Below are 20,262 nucleotides of genomic sequence, written 5' to 3'. Positions count from 1 at the left end.
ACAGAGAGTCCCATACAGGATAAACCGAAGGAGAAACACGCCGAGACACACAGTAATCAAATTGGCAAAAATTAAAGACAAAGAAAAATTATGGAAAGCAGCAAGGGAAAAAACGACAAATAACATACAAGGCAACTCCCATAAGGTTAACAGCTGATTTCTCAGCAGAAACTACAAGCCGGAAGGGAGTGGCATGACATATTTAAAGTGATGACAGGGAAAAACCTACAACCAAGATCTACCTGGCAAGGATCTCATTCAGATTTGATGGAGAAATCAAAAGCTTTACAGACAAGCAAAAGCTAAGAGAATTCAGCACCACCAAACCAGCTCTACAACAAATGCTAAAGGAACTTCTCTAACTTGGAAACACAAGAGAAGAAAAGGACCTACAAAAACAAGCCCAAAACAATTAAGAAAATGATAATAGGAACATACATATAGATGATTACCTTAAACGTGAATGGATTAAATGCTCCAAACAAAAGACACAGGCTCACTGAATGGATACAAAAACAAGACCCATATATATGCTGTCTACAAGAGACGCACTTCAGACCTAGGGACACATACAGACTGAAAGTGAGGGGATGGAAAAAGATATTTCATGCAAATGGAAATCAAAAGAAAGCTGGAGTAGCAATACTCATATCAGATAAAATAGACTTTAAAATAAAGAATGTTACAAGAGACAAGGAAGGACACTACATAATGATCAAGGGATCAATCCAAGAAAAAGATATAACAATTATAAATATTTATGCACCCAACATAGGAGCACCTCAATACATAAGGCAACTGCTAACAGCTATAAAAGACAAAATTGACAGTAACACAATAATAGTGGTGGACTTTAACACCTCACTTACACCAATGGACAGATCATCCAAACAGAAAATTAAGAAGGAAACACAAGCTTTAAATGACACAACAGACCAAGTAGATTTAATTGATATTTATAGGACATTCCATTCAAAAACAGCAGATTACACTTTCTTCTCAAGTGCACATGGAACATTCTCCAGGATAGATCACATGTTGGGTCACAAATCAAACCTTAGTAAACTTAAGAAAATTGAAATCATATCAAGCATCTTTTCTGACCACAACACTATGAAATCAGAAATCAATTACAGGAAAAAAACGTAAAAAACACAAACACATGGAGGCTAAACAATACGTTACTAAATAACCAAGAGGTGACTAAGGAAATCAAAAAATACCTAGAGACAAATGACAATGAAAACACAAGGATCCAAAACCTATGGGATGCAGCAAAAGCAGTTCTAAGAGGGAAGTTTATAGCAATACAATCCTATCTCAAGAAACAACAAACAACTCAAATAAACAACCTAACCTTACAGCTAAAGGAACTACAGAAAGAAGAACAAACAAAACCCAAAGTTAGCAGAAGGAAAGAAATAAAGATCAGAGCAGAAATAAATGAAATAGAAACAAAGAAGACAATAGCAAAGATCAATAAAACTAAAAGCTGGTTCTTTGAGAAGATAAACAAAATTGATAAACCATTAGCCAGACACATCAACAAAAAGAGAGGACTCAAATCAATAAAATTAGAAATGAAAAAGGAGAAGTTGCCACAGACACCGCAAAAATACAAAGCATCCTAAGAGACTACTACAAGCAACTCTATGCCAATAAAATGGACAACCTGGAAGAAATGGACAAACTCTTAGAAAGGTATAACCTTCCAAGACTGAATCAGGAAGAAATAGAAAACATGAACAGACCAATCACAAGTAATGAAATTGAAACTATGATTAAATATCTTCCAACAAACAAAAGTCCAGGACCAGATAGCTTCACAGGTGAATTCTATCAAATTCTATCAAACATTTAGGGAAGAGCCAACACCCATCCTTCTCAAACTCTCCCAAAAAATTACAGAGGAAGGAACACTCCCAAACTCATTCTATGAGGCCACCATAACCCTGATACCAAAACCAGACAAAGATACTACAAAAAAAGAAAATTACAGACCAATATCACTGATGAATATAGATGCAAAAATCCTCAACAAAATACTAGCAAACAGAATCCAACACATTGAAAGGATCATACACCATGATCAAGTGGGATTTATCCCAGGGATGCAAGGATTCCTCAATATACGCAAATCAATCAATGTGATACATCATATTAACAAATTGAAGAAAAAAACCATATGATCATCTCAATAGATGCAGAAAAAGCTTTTGACAAAATTCAACACCCATTTATGATAAAAACTCTCAGAAAGTGGGCACAGAGGGAACCTACTTCAACATAATAAAGGCCATATAGACAAGCCCAGAGCAAACATCATTCTCAATGTTGAAAAGCTGAAAGCATTTCCTCTAAGATCAGGAACAAGACAAGGATGTCCACTCTCACCACTATTATTCAACATAGTTTTGGAAGTCCTAGCCACAGCAATCAAAGAAGAAAAAGAAATAAAAGGAATCCAAATAGGAAAAGAAGAAGTAAAACTGTCACTGTTTGCAGATGACATGATACTATACATAGAGAATCCTAAAGATGCCACCAGAAAACTACTACAGCTAATCAATGAATTTGGTAAAGTTGCAGGATACAAAATTAATGCACAGAAATCTCTTGCATTCCTATACACTAATGATGAAAAATCTGGAAGAGAAATTAAGGAAACACTCCCATTTACCATTGCAACAAAAAGAATAAAATACCTAGGAATACACCTACCTAGGGAGACAAAAGACCTGCATACAGAAAACTATAAGACACTGCTGAAACAAATTAAAGATGATACAAACGGATGGAGAGATATACCATGTTCTTGGATTGGAAGAATCAATATTGTGAAAATGACTATAGTATCCAAAGCAATCTATTCAGTGCAATCCCTACCAAATTACCAATGGCATTTTTTACAGAACTAGAACAAAAAATCTTAAGATTTGGGCTTCCCTGGTGGCACAGTGGTTGAGAGTCCGCCTGCTGATGTGGGGGACACGGGTTCGTGCCCTGGTCCGGGAGGATCCCACATGCCACGGAGCTGCTGGCCCGTGAGCCGTGGCCGCTGAGCCTGCGCGTCTGGAGCCTCTGCTCCGCAACGAGAGAGGCCACAGCAGTGAGAGGCCCGCGTACCGCAAAAAAAACACAAAAAGTCTTAAGATTTGTATGGAGACACAAAAGACCCCGAATAGCCAAAGTGGTCTTGAGGGAAAAAAACGGAGCTCGAGGAGTCAGGCTCCTGGACTTCAGACTATACTACAAAGCTACAGTAATCAAGACAATATGGTACTTGCACAAAAACAGAAATATAGATCAATGGGACAGGACAAAAAGCCCAGAGATAAAGCCACGCACCTATGGTCAACTAATCTATGACAAAGGAGGCAAGGATATACAATGGAGAAAAGACAGTCTCTTCAATAAGTGGTGCTAGGAAAACTGGATAGCTACATGGAAAAGAATGAAATTAGAACACTCCCTAACACCATACACAAAAATAAACTCAAAATAGATTAGAGACCTAAATGTAAGACCAGACACTATAAAACTCTTAGAGGAAAACATAGGCAGAACACTCTATGACATAAATCACAGCCAGATCCTTTTTGACCCACCTCCTAGAGAAATGGAAATAAAAACAAAAATGAACAAATGGGACCTAATGAATCTTAAAAGCTTTTGCAAAGCAAAGTAAACTACAAACAAGATGAAAAGACAACCCTCAGAATGGGATAAAATATTTGCAAACGAATCAACTGACAAAGGATTAATCTTCAAAATATATAAACAGCTCATGCAGCTCAATATAAAAAAAAAAAACCCAATCCAAAAATGGGCAGAAGACCTAAATAGACATTTCTCCAAAGAGAACATACAGATAGCCAAGAAGCACATGAAAAGCTGGTCAACATCACTAATTATTAAAGAAATGCAAATCAAAACTACAATGAGGTATCACCTCACACCAGTTAGAATGGGCATCATCAGAAAATCTACAAACAACAAATGCTGGAGAGGGTGTTGAGAAAAGGGAACCTTCTTGCACTGCTGGTGGGAATGTAAATTGATGCAGCCACTATGGAGAACAGTATGGAGGTTCCTTAAAGAAATAAAAATAGAATTACCGTATGATCCAGCAATCCCACTACAGGGCATATACCCTGAGAAAACCATAATTCAAAAAGACACATGCACCCCAATGTTAACTGTAGCACTATTTACAATAGCCAGGAAATGGAAGCAACCTAAATGCCCATCGACAGACGAATGGATAAAGAAGAGGTGGTACATATATACAATGGAATGTTACTCAGCCATAAAAAGGAATGAAATTGGGTCATTTGTAGAGATGTGGATGGATCTAGAGACTGTCATACAGAGTGAAGTAAGTCAGAAAGAGAAAAACAAATATCATATATTAACGCATATATGTGGAACCTAGAAAAACGGTAGAGATGAACCGGTCTGCAGGGCAGAAATTGAGACACAGATGTAGAGAACAAATGTATGGACACCAAGGGGGGAAAGTGGGGGCGGGGGTGTGATGAATTGGGAGATTGGGACTGACATGCATACACTAATATGTATAAAATGGATAACTAATAAGAACCTGCTGTATAAAAAATAAATAACATAAAATTTTAAAAAAATGAGATATGACCTCACCCCTGTCAGAATGGCTATTATCAAAAAGACAACAAATAACAAGTATTGGGGAGAATGTAGAGGAAAGGGAACCCTTGTACATTGTTGGTGGGAATGTACATTGGGGTAGCCACTATGGACAACAATATGGAGATCCCTCTAAAAATACAACTACCATATAATGCAACAATTCCACTCCTGGGTATTTATCTGGAGAAAATGAAAACACTAATTAGAAGCCATATATGCACCCCTATGTTCACTGCAGCATTATTTATAATAGCTAAGATATGGAAGCAACCTAAGCGCCCATCAATAGAGGAATGGATAAAGAAGATGTGGCATGTACACACATATACCCAAAAACACACAATGGAATATTACTCAGCCATAAAAAAAGAATGAAATTTTGCCATTTGTGACAACATGAGTGGACCTAGAAGACATTATGCTAAGTGAAAAAAGTCAGAGAAAGACAAATACTGTATGATTTCACTTATGTGTGGAATCTAAAAATCAAAACAACATAATAAAACAGAGTTATAGATACAGAAAAAAAACAGGTGGTTGCTAGAGGAGAGGCAGGTGGGAACGTAAGAAATAGGTGAGGGAGATTAAGAGGTTCAAACTTCCGTTGTAAAATAAATGAGTCACAAGTATGAAATGTAGTGTGGGGAATACAGTTCATAACTATGTAATATCTTTGTATGTGGACAGATCACAACTAAACTTATAGTGGTGATCATTTTGAAATGTACAGAAATATTGAATCACTATGTCATATAACAGGAACTAACATAGTGTTGTAGATCAATTATACTTCCAAAACAAACAAACTCAGAAAAAGAGATCAGATTTGTGGTTACCAGAGGTGGTGGGGGAGGGGGAATTGGATGAAGGTAGTCAAAAGATACAGACTTCCAGTTATAAGATAAATAAGTGCTAGGGATGTAACGTACAACACAATAAATATAATAACACTGCTGTATGTCATATATGAAAATTGATAAGAGTAAATCCTAAGAGTTCTCACCACAAGGAAAAAAAATTTCATTCTATATCTTTGATTTTTTATCTATGAGATGATGAATGTTCCGTAAACTCATTGTGGTAATCATTTCATGACATATGTAACTCAAATCTTTATGCTGTACACCTTCAATTTATACAGTGCTGTATGTCAGTTATATCTCAATAAAACTGAAAGAAAACAAAAAGACACGGGCGTGTGAATCCCAGCTCACAACTAGTCTAGAAGATGTCAGCAGTAATACAATGGCTGGTAACAGTTGACAGAGATTAATGAACCTTGAAGCCTACCAAGTGCTACTTCTCATGACAGTTAAATAAGAATAAAAAGGGCTTCCCTGGTGGCGCAGTGGTTGAGAGTATGCCTGCCAATGCAGGGGACACGGGTTCGTGCCCCGGTCTGGGAAAATCACACATGCCGCAGAGCGGCTAGGCCCGTGAGCCATGGCCGCTGAGCCTGAGCGTCTGGAGCCTGTGCTCCGCAACGGGAGAGGCCACAACGGTGAGAGGCCCGCGTACCACACACAAAAAAAAAGAATAAAAAGAGGAGTTGGTTTTTAACATCAGAATATGCTAAAACCTCTTTTGGACCAAGAGCATTGTGCTAGGAAAGTCCAACGGTTCAGTCCTGTCTGCTCAAAACAGGATGACTCTTGCTGAAAGTTTTCTGCTTTGCTTTTTATACCTGATCAGTGCCGGTGAGACAGTGGCAACCATCTCTTGAAGGATCTTTCTGGCTTTCTTTTTCACTTTATTGACAGCTTTTGATTGCTGCTGAGCAGAACCATCAGGGTTTAATTCAGCAGCCACTTCTGCAATTGCCTCTTGTACTCTGATTTCAAAATGGAAAGACAGACAATGTAACTGGCTCTATGCTACATTCTGTATTATTTTCTAAACTACAGCTATAAATCACAAAACAAAATATACTTTCTCTTTTATGTGATAACACAAGAGAATAAGCTCAAGTTAGAGGGGCTTTCCTTGGCTGTCTATGAAATAATAAGGATATTATATTCCTAAATCAATGAATTCCTGAGGAAGCTGGAAGGCAGATTTGAAAATTCAATTCAAATTCACTGGGTAGCAACTATGTGAATTTGAATGTTCCAGTTATGCTGTGAGGGACACAAAGGTACACTGGGGCAGAAAGGAAGAAAAGGAAGATTATCCCTTTAGGCATATAATTCAGAGGTATCCCAAGCCCACTTGCCAAAGTAAAGTGTGATTTTTCTTTTGAAGACCAAACTTATTATTCATTTACATTGTGGCTTATTAGTGGAACTATTTGTAAAACTCTCTAGGAGGGATCAAAGGTGGACATAAATATTTACAAGTATTTTCCAAATCAAACCAGTAATTTTAAAAAGGCACAGCTCTAGATTTAAACAGCACAGGTCAGTAAGCAGTAAGGTAAAAGGGAAAATTTAACCCAGTCTTGTAAATCTTCCACATGACTTAGGGAAGAACGAATGAGGTTTAAACCTCCTTAAATCACTTCTAGCATCCTAGTTATTACTCAAAATATCTGGATGGAATGAAACATACTTGAGGGGCTTTACCTAGAAAACAGAATATATAATAATCCAAGGGAGTTTCAAATAATTGTTTTTTTCTCCCACTGTTGCTGATTTTAGACTAGTGTACAGCAAAACTCCACAGAGCCCCATCATTCGTTACTACAGAAAGATCAATTCCACACGACACTTACGCACCATCCCTAATTCTATTCCATGAATAGCATTTATTTCAATACAGCCAGGAATGCTTTCACAAGTAATTCATGTGATTATTATACCTCCATTATCAACTATTCACTCATTTATTCAATAAATATAAAAGTACCTACTATGTGCCACTACTGTTCAGCCCTTAACAACCATACCACTGGGCTTGCATTTCTAAGCATCTTTCCATCCACTCTGGTCTCCAGCTTCCCAAATCCAGGTAGGTGTCTAACATGGGCCACAACAATGAGGTGGAATAGAAACCAACCTTCACCCAAACTCCCATAGTCTAATGGCTGAGATTCATAACGATTTCCCCAATCCTTCTGAGTTCAAGTCAGTCTCTCCCATTTTTAAGCAAGATCCTCTGAGGTCAAGGACACTTATCTCATTCTCTTAAAGTTTCTAATAATGACCTTCTAATACAAGAATTTGTGCCCGGGTACTTAACAATTATTTGACAGAAATATCAAACTCACTTCTCTTCTGGCTATAAAATAGGAAATGCATTGTCCCAAACATTCATATTACAGAACTTTAACAGAGAACTCTGGAAATATGTGCATATCTGAACTCTCACTTGCCTTTCATTTATTAGAAGCCCATTCAATTATTAATGCATAAAACAAGACTGCTATTCCCACATGGCACCAAAACCATCTGTTCTTTTGCCTTTCCTTGCTTTCTTCTGGAGCCTGAACATTGAACGTTTGGAAACACAAACACCTCTTGAGACAGAGTCCCAGAGAAACTAAAGGTTGATAAAGGAAATTACTTCCCCACACCCACCGCCCATCCCTACATTTCCCCTTTACAGCAGTGTCCCACCCTTACCTACTGCTGTTCAGTACGTTTTCAGTCACGTTGGTGGCAAACATGCCTTTATGAACATCTCGCTCTTGAACGAAAAGCACGTAAGAAAGACGTCTTGCCAGCCATCCTCGATGCCTGCAACGTGAAAATGATTTAGCAGAGAAGTACTCTAGGAACACCTAAAGCAAGTTGCTTAAACTATACACGTTCCCCTCCTGTAAAAATAAATCCTCATTTCATCTATTCCAGAGATTTAGGGTTCTCCTGTAGCAAATTCTCCTTACTAAGTAGTTCAGGATGCTATACAGTTTTATTTCTAATTTCCTTCATGTACTCTCAGCTAAAACTTAAACTTGGAATTTATGTATTAGTGCTTGAATAGTGTTACTCCACAAACTAATAATCCAAATATAAAAACAAAAGAAATAAAAGCATCTTACTTTAATACCATTTGAAAAACCAAATATGTTGAATGCTTTATATATAAGCTATATAGCTTATATCTATAGCTATGGGCCATAAAAAATAATTTGGGAGTCGTTTCCTACCATGAAGGGCTAATTTTTTTGTTGTTATTACAGTAATTCTTCTAAGGTGATCACTGACTGTCAAATTGAATTGACAAAGTTGATCAGTTGAGAGAAGTCAAGGAAACTAGACAGTGGTCTGAATATTTGTACTCTGGGCTTATGAAGCCAGAAGTTCTTACTGTTTGGGTGGCTTTTTTAAAAAACACATTCAGCGTACCTAAGGAATAGGACATACTCCCATCAGGGACAGTGACTATGTGTTATCTGGATGGGGGTTAAGGACAGGGATCTAGAGTAAGAATGCTACAAACTTTCATTATGTGATGATTTGAAACCATTTGTAATGATTATATAATGCCTTATTATCATTTCCTCCATAATGATAAGCATATAGACAGTAGAAGATTTCAATTATAAATTAATTCTGGAAAGATCCAAAAAGCCTTCAAATGAGGAAAAGTAATTTGAGGGAGAACTGTTTATGAATCACATGTTCCTTCATCTCTCCTTCCTGACATTCTTTTTCTTCCTCCTTTCCTTTGTCTCATTTCTCTGAATACTTAGCCCAATATGTTAAGTGTTTAATGCTAAACTCTTCTATCTGAATATTTTCAAAATTATTACTGGAATGTACAAAGTCCAAACTCTTGATGAAATCCCTTCAAAATGGACTGAAAGCAGTGTGTGTGTGTGTGTGTGTATGTGTGTAAAAATGTTTAGGCTATGCTTCATGCAACATACAGAAGAGCTAAATAGCCAACTCACTTGCACAGGTAGCTTATTACACTGAATAGTTCCACACTGCCTGGTCAATACAACATACGCTAAAAAGTGTGTGTGTGTATGTGTATCTCATATGCTTTTTTTTCTTAACTGCCTCCAACTGAGGACCACAAATGTCAGTTTTGTATGTAAAATATCTACTTACATAAAGAAAAGACTCAATGGGATCCTTTTGCTTAGGATCTTAATCATGTCAACCAAAGGAAAAAAAAATTTCTCCTCTTTCCTTTAAACTTGACAGCAAGAGAGAGAGAGAAGAAAGGGTAGCATGGAAATTGGAAAAAAACACATCCCTTGACTTTAGTTCTATTTTTTAAAAAAACTTAATATATACCCAATATTATCATGCTCACTTATAATATCATCATCAAAATATAGGTAGTAAAATCAGAAAGACTTAAAATTTAAGTATTTGACTTCTTGGATCAGTTTTTTAATGGAATTTTGTGTATTTCTCATGACCTGAGCCTACTACTTACCTACTCCAGGCATTTACTCTTAGAATTATAAGGACTGGTAGTATTTTTGGCTGCCGTTTCTCTCTTGTCTCGCAGACATTCCCCCTCTTTCCTTATCCCCTAGCCTAAATTCACTTAGAACAAAGCCTCTTTTCTCCCACTCTGATGCCTAACAGCCTATCCCCATATGCCTAGAATTTGGAAGTAAGAATTCTAAGAAAAGTCTTAAGCCAATAATAAATCAAAGAACATCTGTTCAATAGAGAAAAATATCTTCCAAAACTCTGTAGATTAGGCAGATTTCAAAAAGTTACACTTTCTTTGAGGTATAAAATAATAATAGATCGTAAGACATTCAAACCTACACCTCTCCTCACACATATCTCTGTCACGTTTTGGCACATTTCAGCTGCAACATCAGTATCTGAATAAGGTAAAGAAAGCCAGAAGTGATATCTGCACACTCATGAAAATATTATATAATTACAGCAGGAAATAGCGATAGGTCTTCTCAGGTTCTAATTTTTAGATAAAGCCTTTTGTGTCAGAAGTTAATATCTTATTAACTCTAAAAAAAAATAAAGAGATTCATCTTAAAGTGTGTTAACTGGTTATTATGGAATTTTTCTCTTGACATGCATTAGAAGTATAAGAAATGTCTTTTTACCTTGTGTGAGTTTCATTGATATAAATAACATTCCGCAAACCCAAAGATGGGATACTGGGGTTGAAAAATTTATCCTACATAAAACAAAATAAACATAGACATAAATATATGACTGGATTGCTGGTGAAGGACTCACATTATTAGTTCTTTAGGACTTTTATAATTCAAGCATAAAGTAAGGCATTGCTTCAAAAATCTGAGATGAAGAAAAATGGTGTTTTATTGAAAACTACTTTTTAGCCTTCTAAGAAGGTCACAAACTTAAAACTAATCCTCAGCACCTTTCAAAGGAAATACTGCCTCTCACTTTCCTGCCCTACTCCCCACCCCCAACCAAAAAGAGTTAAAGCCAGAGATGGCTTAAGTCATTGACAGGAATATTGGAGATTTCAGTATTTTCAAAATACAAAAATACCATGCTAAGTATCATGTAGTTATTGTGAGATTACTAAATCTCCCAATAATCCTGACACATAAGAATTATTATCCCCATTTTATAGATAGGAAAACTGAGGCTTGCAGAAGTTTAGGATTCAATCCCAGATCTTGCTTCAAGAATGTGGTCTTTCTATTCCCCTAAAATGACTGTCTACTTAATGAAAAAACATATGGCTAAAGGTCACCCTCTTTACAGGTAATCTTGAAAGATAATCCAGAAATAACTCTGCTAAAAAGAGAAAGGCCATAACTTTAACAATGTGGGCAAAAAGGTAAACTTTCCACAAATAAATGCTGAGAGAGCACAACGTACCCTCAACAAAAGACGTCAAAATACTTAAGTGATATCTCCTTAGAGAAAAGGAAAATAGGATTTCATAGAAAAGGTAGCAAATGTCAAAAAATTACTACAAAAATACTATCAAACAAAAACTATTTTAGAAAAACATGCCATGGAAGAATATAAGATCAAGTTTAGCTCTATCAGGTACTATATGTAGGCAAAAATCAATTATCTGTTATACTACTCACCTATCCCCACCCCAGACCATCATCACCACCAAATAATTTCTTACACTCTCTTCTGACTGAAGAACACATTAGAGTTAAGGTATTGTTTTGATCTTTTAAGCATTCAAAATTAGAATTAGATGAGATGCCAGATCTAAAAAGAAAAGCCATATGATCTATTTAAATCTTTATTTCTACTGGCCTTTTTTTTTTTTTTTGGGGGGGGGGGGTACGCGGGCCTCTCACTGTTGTGGCCTCTCCTGTTGCAGAGCACAGGCTCCGGACGCACAGGCTCAGCGGCCATGGCTCACGGGCCCAGCCGCTCCACAGCATGTAGGATCCTCCCGGACCAGGGAACGAACCCGTGTCCCCTGCACCGGCAGGCGGACTCCCAACCACTGCACCACCAGGGAAGCCCCTCTACTGGCCTATTAATCTGAACTGGCCTTACTCCTAGACTAGAAATGTCCATGATCCTTCACCTCCACCATATTCTTGCAACAAGGCACTTGTGATTTAAGAGGAACAATATTTCTATCAAGATATTCTTGAGCAGACATGAATATTTAACATAAACTGCTTGGGTATCACACAAATCTCTCTCAGATTAGTAAATTCCTTATACAAGACATTCTGCCAAGCCAACCCTGAGTGGAAAATTCTCACAGCACTGTTAGCTATTCACACAGGTTATAAGCAACTTCTATAAATTGCAGGGTTAATAAATGGCACTTAAATGTCCTGGTAACTGGCCCATCCCAAAGAGAGCTTACCATCCAGTTACAAGGTAAGTTTTAAAAGGTAAGTCTACTGCCTTGGAACACAGCCACATTAGAGTCTACATTCCTGTGCTAACTCATCCCTCTGGCAAAATGCCCTCAGAAGCATACTTCTCATCCAATTGACTCTTCTCAAACGCTACACTCTAATGTGGAAGATTTTGTATGGCTTGTGTTTTTTCATCAAATATGAACAACAAGCCCATGCACACTCCTTCTTTTTTTTTTTTTTTTTTTCTGTGGTACGCGGGCCTCTCACTGTTGCGCCCTCTCCCGTTGCAGAGCACAGGCTCCGGACGCACAGGCTCAGCAGCCATGGCTCACGGGCCCAGCCGCTCCGCGGCACGTGGGATCTTCCCGGACCGGGGCACGAACCCGTGTCCCCTGCATCGGCAGGCGGACTCTCAACCACTGCGCCACCAGGGAAGCCCCATGCACACTCCTTCTTAAATCTTCATCGTAACATTCTAGTGACCACCCTTCCCTATCAGAGTCAACCGAAACCCCTCACCCCCTCCACCGCAGGAACAGACACTTAGCAAAAGGGCAAAGCCACCGCTTTAATTTCTTATTCTGTCCTGCTCACGCTCATGTATGTACGCGCTCTCGCTCTCTCTCTCTCTCTCTCGCCTTCATCTTGCTAGGATTTTAACTTTCAGTGCTAAATTGCAACATCTTGAAGTTACATGAAGGTTCCCACCAACTCTTTGGAAGGGTTATCTTTTTTTTTTTTTTGCGGTACGCGGGCCTCTCACTGTTGTGGCCTCTCCCGTTGCGGGGCACAGACTCCGGACGCGCAGGCTCAGCGGCCATGGCTCACGGGCCCAGCCGCCATGTGGGATCCTCCCGGACCGGGGCACGAACCCGAGTCCCCTGCATCGGCAGGCGGACTCTCAACCACTGCGCCACCAGGGAAGCCCTGGAAGGGTTATCTTAAGGTAAGATCTACTCTCCCTCTAAAGTCATACTAAAATGAAAAAACAAAACAAAATATAGCCTGGCATCAACTAGTAGACCAATATTCACTGAATAAATGAATGGAAAGAAAAACTGAGTCAACATCTTTAGTTGGAATATTTGGTTTATAAAGATGGGCCTAAGTTCTAAAAATGCATTAAGTCCATTAAGACTACACAATAATAAAATTCACACAAAGTTGGAAATCTATGTCACATATTTCACTCTGTTTATTAAAGGTCAACAAAGGTATTAAAGGTAGCATTCTTACCCAGCTCTGGGGAGTACAGGAATAACAACATCTTCCTACGAAGGGCCTTTTCCGGCTCATTAGGCTTTCTTTCCACTTCAAGGTTGCAGATCTGAAGACAGTCGGTCTGAAACCACACTCACCCTAATAAATATTAAGGAAAAATAGTGTGTGAATGACAAGAAAATTATACTTGTCCACTTGATCTCTAAGCTATTTCAGATAGAAGAGAAACTCCTGACATATTTTCTTTTTGGTGGCATGTGTTTCTCAGAGTGATTTTTCATTCAAGGTGCTCCCTCTATGACCAACACTTAGAACATAAGCAAAAATTGAGCACCTAAGAATAGCAATAGCTGGCAACACTCAAAGCAGCATTCAAAGGTTTAAAAACTAAGTTATAAAAGGTCAGATAGCCTTCTGACAGTAGCAGAAGGAATAAAGTCAGACTCCTGGAGCCCTATGCTAACAATTCACCTCACTCCCTCTTAAATCACACACTCCCACAAAAGAACTACAAAGGCCTTACTCAGAGAGTAAACAAGTTGTTATAATATGCCTTAAAATATTTTACTTTAAATGAAAAACAAGGTAAACTTATATAATATTCCTTTATCCTAACAATAGAGTTTAAAGTCTGGAATTTAAATTATAGCCATACTATCCAATTAGGGTCAAACTATGCTCTTCTGTTTTAAATAATTTTCTCTTAACTTTGAGTTCATCAGTTGCTCAAATCCCACTGATATCACATTCTCAAAAATAAACCAAAAAACCACCCAAAACTCCAACATCATTTTTTATCTAAAGCAGATAGTGTTACAGGAAACATTTAAAACATGCCATGTTATATTGACATAGGGAAAATAATACAAAAAAAAAAAAAGCATGCCCTTTGGATTGAGATTCATACTAAAATCTCCTATTTTCAATTTTTGAAATAAAGTTTATTTCCATTACAAAATTCACACTTGTGAAATGTAATTATGGAAAAGATACGAAAAGAAAAAAAATCTCTTTATAATTACACCACCCAAAACAACTAATAGGTTTTTTTCCTATGCAAAACTGTTTTGCTTTTTAACATAATCACTGTACTTAAATTTCCTACCCAATTTTCTCTTCCCAATAACATAATACCATAGAATTTTTAAATATTAGACTTCATAAACAAATCTTCTAACAGCTGGAGGTAGTTTCTGTAGCTATTAACCTCTATTTGAATTTATGTTGCTTCCAGTGTTTCCACCTTCATACACACTGAAATGAACATCTTTAGGCTGAATGCTTTTAACCTGTATCTTAAACTTACCCATTCCTCGCTTGCATGCTTACATCGACCAATACTGTATTCAGATGAATTTGGCAAATAAGAAACATCTATTGTGCCAAGGGTCAGTGCAGATTCATCCATGTCACAAAACGTAACTCCCAAATCATGCGCTATAAAAAAATGTATACCATATAAGTTAATGAGGGATCCAGAGAGCAAATACCAGAACTCAAAATTCTGATTTCTATATTATTTTGCCCCATGATAGGATGTCAAATGAACTATGGAGGACTTCCCCATGTTTAGTCAATGTGTAAAAAAGGACTTTGATGTGTATATATGAACCCAGGCCATCCTGATTTAAAAAAAAAAAAAATCGTATCTTTAGACTTCATGAACAAAACAGCTATGAATTCACGAGGGTAAATAACAGCTGATTTCAGGTATGTGACAAATAATTACTTCACCTGTGTAACTGAATAGTTCCTGGAAGTATGAAGATACGCATTTATTAAATTAAATATAAGTTACATGTATGCACACAAGTAGATAATTTTGAAAAATTATGTGCTGGGAATTTTTAGTCATACACACTATGCAATGTAAAATGGGTAAAGGTAATGAGGGCACCTCTCAAGTTTCCCACTTAAACTGAATTAAGCTCTTGATTTTCTTGTGCTGCCTTAAATGAAATGATGTTTGCACTTTTAATACATCTACACAGCTCTAAGACAAAAGTACACTGTTCTAAAATATCTGATTTATAAGTTTTCATATCTTTTCAATAAGCTTTTTCCTACCCTAAGAAAAAATGTTCACTAACAGTGAACTGCTAAAGAAAATAGATATTAACTTAAAATGTAAGAATTTTCTAACATAATTCTCAAATTATTTTAGCGTTTGACTATTTCTCACCTGGCCTTAAATTAGTCCTTTAAAACCCTGAAAGGTCATGTCCAAGTTAACAGTGTTCCTTGGAGGGCAGATTCCGATTTCTTTACAATCCCCATGTGGATTTACAGTGGTAATTGTTATCCTCAGCATGACTATACACATTCTTAACAATTTTATGAGTAACAATCTACCATAATAGGCGAGGGGAGGGAATAGTAAAGCAATGCACCTGGCATGAAAGCTCTTCTGTATTATAAAATAAAATTCAGCTATCAGTTTCAGGTGTGGAATGTAGCTACAATCGGCGGAGCCGGCTGCTGCCTGGGAAAATGAAGACTCGTCTGGCCCCTGTGATGAGGGCAGGACGAGAGGTGGAAACAGTCTTGTGCCTATAGGAAGTCCACGCTTCACCCCTCCCTCCCCACGTTTGTCCAAGGTTGAAAAGTACACCCACCCCCGTAAAAAAAAAGAGAGAATCCTGGAGGCGCCAGGCTGTGGGCTGAGGGGAGCCAACTGTGGGTTTTAAAAGCGACAGAGGCAGGAGGGCCAGCTCTGAAGCCAAACAGATCCGAGTTCGAATCCCCCCTGCTTACCATCTGTGTGACTTTGGACGAGTTGGTTAACTTCCATGCCTTGGTTTCCCCATCTGGAAAATGGGCATGATATGATAAATCTTACCTCCTGGATTGCTGGAAGGACTGGATAATACCCCTAAGACGCCTGGCACAGTGTCTGATGTACAGTGAGTGCTCAGTTCAATCAGTGGTCATCTGTCAACGGACTGTCCCCAACACCAGCTGCTCCCAGAGCACGCTTGCTGCCTCAACGCCAAAGCCAATGACTCCACGTGCCCTTCGGGTGCGCGGGGGACTGAGCCCACAGGGACTTCCCTCTCGCCCAGGGGAAGCCTGCCGCAGCCCGATCTCCCGGGGAGAGAAAAAGCCCGACCCCCACGCCAGTACGAGCCGGGCCCATCTCTCAGGGGGAACCCGGGAGCTCGAGGGAGAGGGCCGGGGGGAGCGGACCGCCCGGCAGCTTGCTGGAGTAGCGCCAGGCCCGGTGAGAGGGCGACCACGCACCTGTCCCGGCGCTCCCGGCGCGAGCAGCCTCCCGCAGCCCGCTCCCGCCCTGGCCGCTCGCACCCTCGGCTCCGCCGGCTTCACCTCTGCAGCTGCCCGCACTTCCAGCCTCCGCCGGCGCTGCTGCAACGTCGCGTCCTGATGACGCAACCGGCGCCCGGGGTGACGAGCGCAGCCGAGAGCCAGCCAGTTCCGGGAGGGCCAGGGCTGGGGCTAGGCGCCGGGGGCAGCGGCCGGGGCTCCGGGCGGCTCGTGGCCTCGTGCACTGGGGATAGGTCCGAGAGTAGAAGGTGTGCCCGCAAGTGTATCTGTGTGGCCAGGTACGGCGTGTGCTCCCTAAACGCGCGGTGATTCTTCCTGGGCTCTGAGTCACGTGAGTGTGGGTGCATCTGTCAGCGTTGTGTGAACGCTGTTCCTCTGGAAGTTTGTATCTCCGCCCGACTCTCCTAGGAGCCTGCACGTGGGCTGTCTTTATGAGATTTGTAAGACTGCAGAATTTATTGGGCATGAGGGAGGTAGGGATTGGGAATGACCCTGTTGTGTAGTTTTCCAAACAGGGGCTGAGTGCCTTTTTCTAAAGGAAGAATATAAGGAATTAAAGGAGAAATAAATAAAGCTTGGACTAGCCGGAGTCCAAATTTCTCTGCCTTTGGTCCTTGAAACAAATTAACAAGGGGCACAAAGAGTTTCTTTCACAGTATTTGTCGTGCCATTGACAAGGCCAGTGGTTATCAAGAGATTAGCAATTTAGAAGGGAAAAGATAACCTCTTACATGCACTTAAGCAACAAGCATTAACTATGAACTAGCAGACGGTACAAAGATCATTAAGGCATAATCCCTGCTCTCACACCTCTGCCACCATCTCCTCTGCACATATGAACCCTAACCCTCTCTTCCAAACAATCTCTGCCCATGTCCATCCATCAAAAACCATCCACAGCTCCCACAGTCCAAACGCCTGAGCCTGGCATCTAAGGCTTACACAGAGAGGCCTCTGCTTTTCCCACTGTTCTCCATCAGGAGCCCCTGCTTCAGCCTCTCCCATCGTCCCTTGTCAAGCCCTGGGCCCTCATACTCCTAACTGTGCTCACACCTCTCTCAGCTAAATTTGACAAGTTCTGTATTGAACTAGGACTCCAAGCCTTCCCTAATGTCTCCAGCCCTCCATAAAAACACTGTCATTTAAGTCTTTACTAAATTTGTTACAATATCGCTTCTGTTTTACATTTTGGGTTTGGGGCCACAAGGCACATGGGATCTTAGCTCCCCGACCAGGGATCCCACCCACACCCCCTGCGTTGGAAGGCGAAGTCTTAACCACTGGACCGCCAGGGAAGTCCCAGTGCCTGTTTCTTAGGTAACACTATGATACTTTGTTATACTAAATGCATAACAGTAAACACAGTAACTACTTTTTAAAGCTAAGGAACAAGAAGTAAAACAAGAGTTCTTTCTCTTGCACTTCCTACTTCTGTTTATAAATCCACCCCAAAACAATTCAAAACAGCAGGAATTGTTATTCATTTAAAAAAAGATTTTGAGCTTCTTGAAGTCAAGGACCCTGTCTTTATTCAACCCCCCTCACACACCTTAGCTCTAAGCACACACCTAAGTATTTAAGGCCTATGATGACTAGAATAAGATGAATTCTCATCCCAAAATATCATGAAATTTGTGTACAGATTACTGACCCCCTGACATTAAAAAAAAGAAGAAAGAATAAGAAAAGGAGGAGAGAAAATAGAGGAAAGTCACAGGATGTGAAGTCACTGTTAAAGAGAAAGTAATGAGAAATGAAGTGGAGCACCGCAGGAATTAAAATGTAAGCCGGGGTGGGGGGGAAATTAGGCTCTTATATAAACTTCATTTGTAGGCAACTCTTCTGCAACACCCACTGCACAGGAGTTTATGGTACTTGGAGGAGATGTGGATTGCAGTGCACAGATTACTAAACGAGAACTGTTTTGGAAGCAAGTGACACCCTTGGCAGCCTTTTATCAACAGAACCACAATAATTTATAGTAATCCAGATCCAATCTAGTCAGCCAAGGTGGAGCAACAAGGACTGAAGGACTGAATTTACTCTCCTGCTAAGATGACAACAACAGTAAAAAAATTTTTTTAAAAAAGCAAAATATATAAAACAGCAAGCAGTGCAGGACAGTGGTCCATAAGCACTGTGATTGCCTCAGCCTACTGCCCAGAAAGAGTTGCCAGGCTATAGTGCACAGGGGTAATCCAGGAAGAGCTAGGCACACTTTCTGAGTTGAGAAGCTAGAACTGGGAGACCAGGAAGGCCAAAACAGCTGGAATTGGGAATAGAGTGCCAGAGAGGTGTGCTTCTTCCCACAAGGCAGAGTGAAAAGATAACCAGGGAACATATGGGACCAGGAATAAGGCCTGGAAAATCCCATAATTCGCAACTCAAAAAGTCTTGCCTCAGTAGTGGGGTAAAATTAACCCTAGAGTAAAACTTCTCTGGTCCTACCTAACAAATCTTAAAAGGCAGCCCCCAAAGGATCAAACTTCACAAGAACAAAATATCCCAAAACAAAGTACAAGAATACTTAAAGGATATCAAAAATATCTAGCACCCAACAACGTAAAATTCACAATGTTACTCTTCCAATCAAAAATCATCAGGGAGGGCCTCCCTGGTGGCGCAGTGGTTGAGAGTCCGCCTGCCGATGCAGGGGATACGGGTTCGTGCCCCGGTCTGGGAGGATCCCATATGCCGCGGAGCGGCTGGGCCCGTGAGCCATGGCCGGTGGGCCTGCGCATCCGGAGCCTGTGCTCCGCAACGGGAGAGGCCACAACAGTGAGAGGCCCGCACACCGCAAAAAAAGAAAAAAAAAAAAAAAAAAAAATCATCAGGGATACAGAAGGAAGCAGGAAAGAAGGAACCACAATGAGGAGAAAAATTAATTAATTGAAAGAGTCCCAGAAAGACGGAGATGATAGAACTGGTAAATAAGGACACTAAAAAATACAACTATATTCTGTAAGTCCAAGAAAGTAGAGGAAAGATTGAGTTAACTAGAGATGTGGAAAACTTTAAAAAGACCCAAATCAAACATCTAGATATTATAAAACCATTGTCTGAGATTTTTAACACACACACATGCACACATCACTTGTACAGGATGAACAGCAAGTTAGACGTTACTGGAAAAAAAAAAAAGATTAAAGAACCAGAAAATATTGCAATAGAAACTATCCAAAATTAAACACAAATAGAAAAAAGTAAAGACTGAAAATAGAAATGAACAGAGTATCAGGGAGCTTAATATATATGCAAATGGCATCCCTGAAGAAAAGGAGAAATATCAGAAATACATATTTGAAAAAATAATGGCTGAAAACTTCCATATTTGATTAAAACCATAAATTCACAAATCCAAGAAGCTCAACAAACTCTAAGTAGAAACAAGAAGA

At 39.5% G+C, this 20,262-nt stretch overlaps 1 protein-coding gene across 7 annotated transcripts in view; it reads right to left on the bottom strand.

The window, feature by feature from the left end:
• GPAM (glycerol-3-phosphate acyltransferase, mitochondrial) overlaps nt 1-20,262 on the bottom strand; it is a 70,980-nt gene that overhangs the window by 26,829 nt on the left and 23,889 nt on the right. The window contains exons 1-7 of one of the 7 annotated variants that reach the window (XM_081231855.1): nt 16,910-16,950; nt 16,340-16,392; nt 14,892-15,022; nt 13,601-13,723; nt 10,646-10,719; nt 8,229-8,342; nt 6,353-6,499 (exon numbers count right to left, since the gene is read on the bottom strand). In XM_081231855.1, coding sequence (XP_081087981.1) covers nt 6,353-6,499; nt 8,229-8,342; nt 10,646-10,719; nt 13,601-13,723; nt 14,892-15,022; nt 16,340-16,376 — 626 coding nt within the window. In that variant the 5' untranslated portion in view covers nt 16,377-16,392; nt 16,910-16,950. The other 6 variants (XM_081231854.1, XM_081231857.1, XM_081231856.1 and 3 more) reach the window with 6 other exon arrangements.

This window comes from Mesoplodon bidens, assembly GCF_964165515.1.
Source record: "Mesoplodon bidens genome assembly, chromosome: 1".
Lineage (NCBI taxonomy): Eukaryota > Metazoa > Chordata > Mammalia > Artiodactyla > Ziphiidae > Mesoplodon > Mesoplodon bidens.
This window is presented reverse-complemented; position numbering and strand designations above follow the sequence as displayed.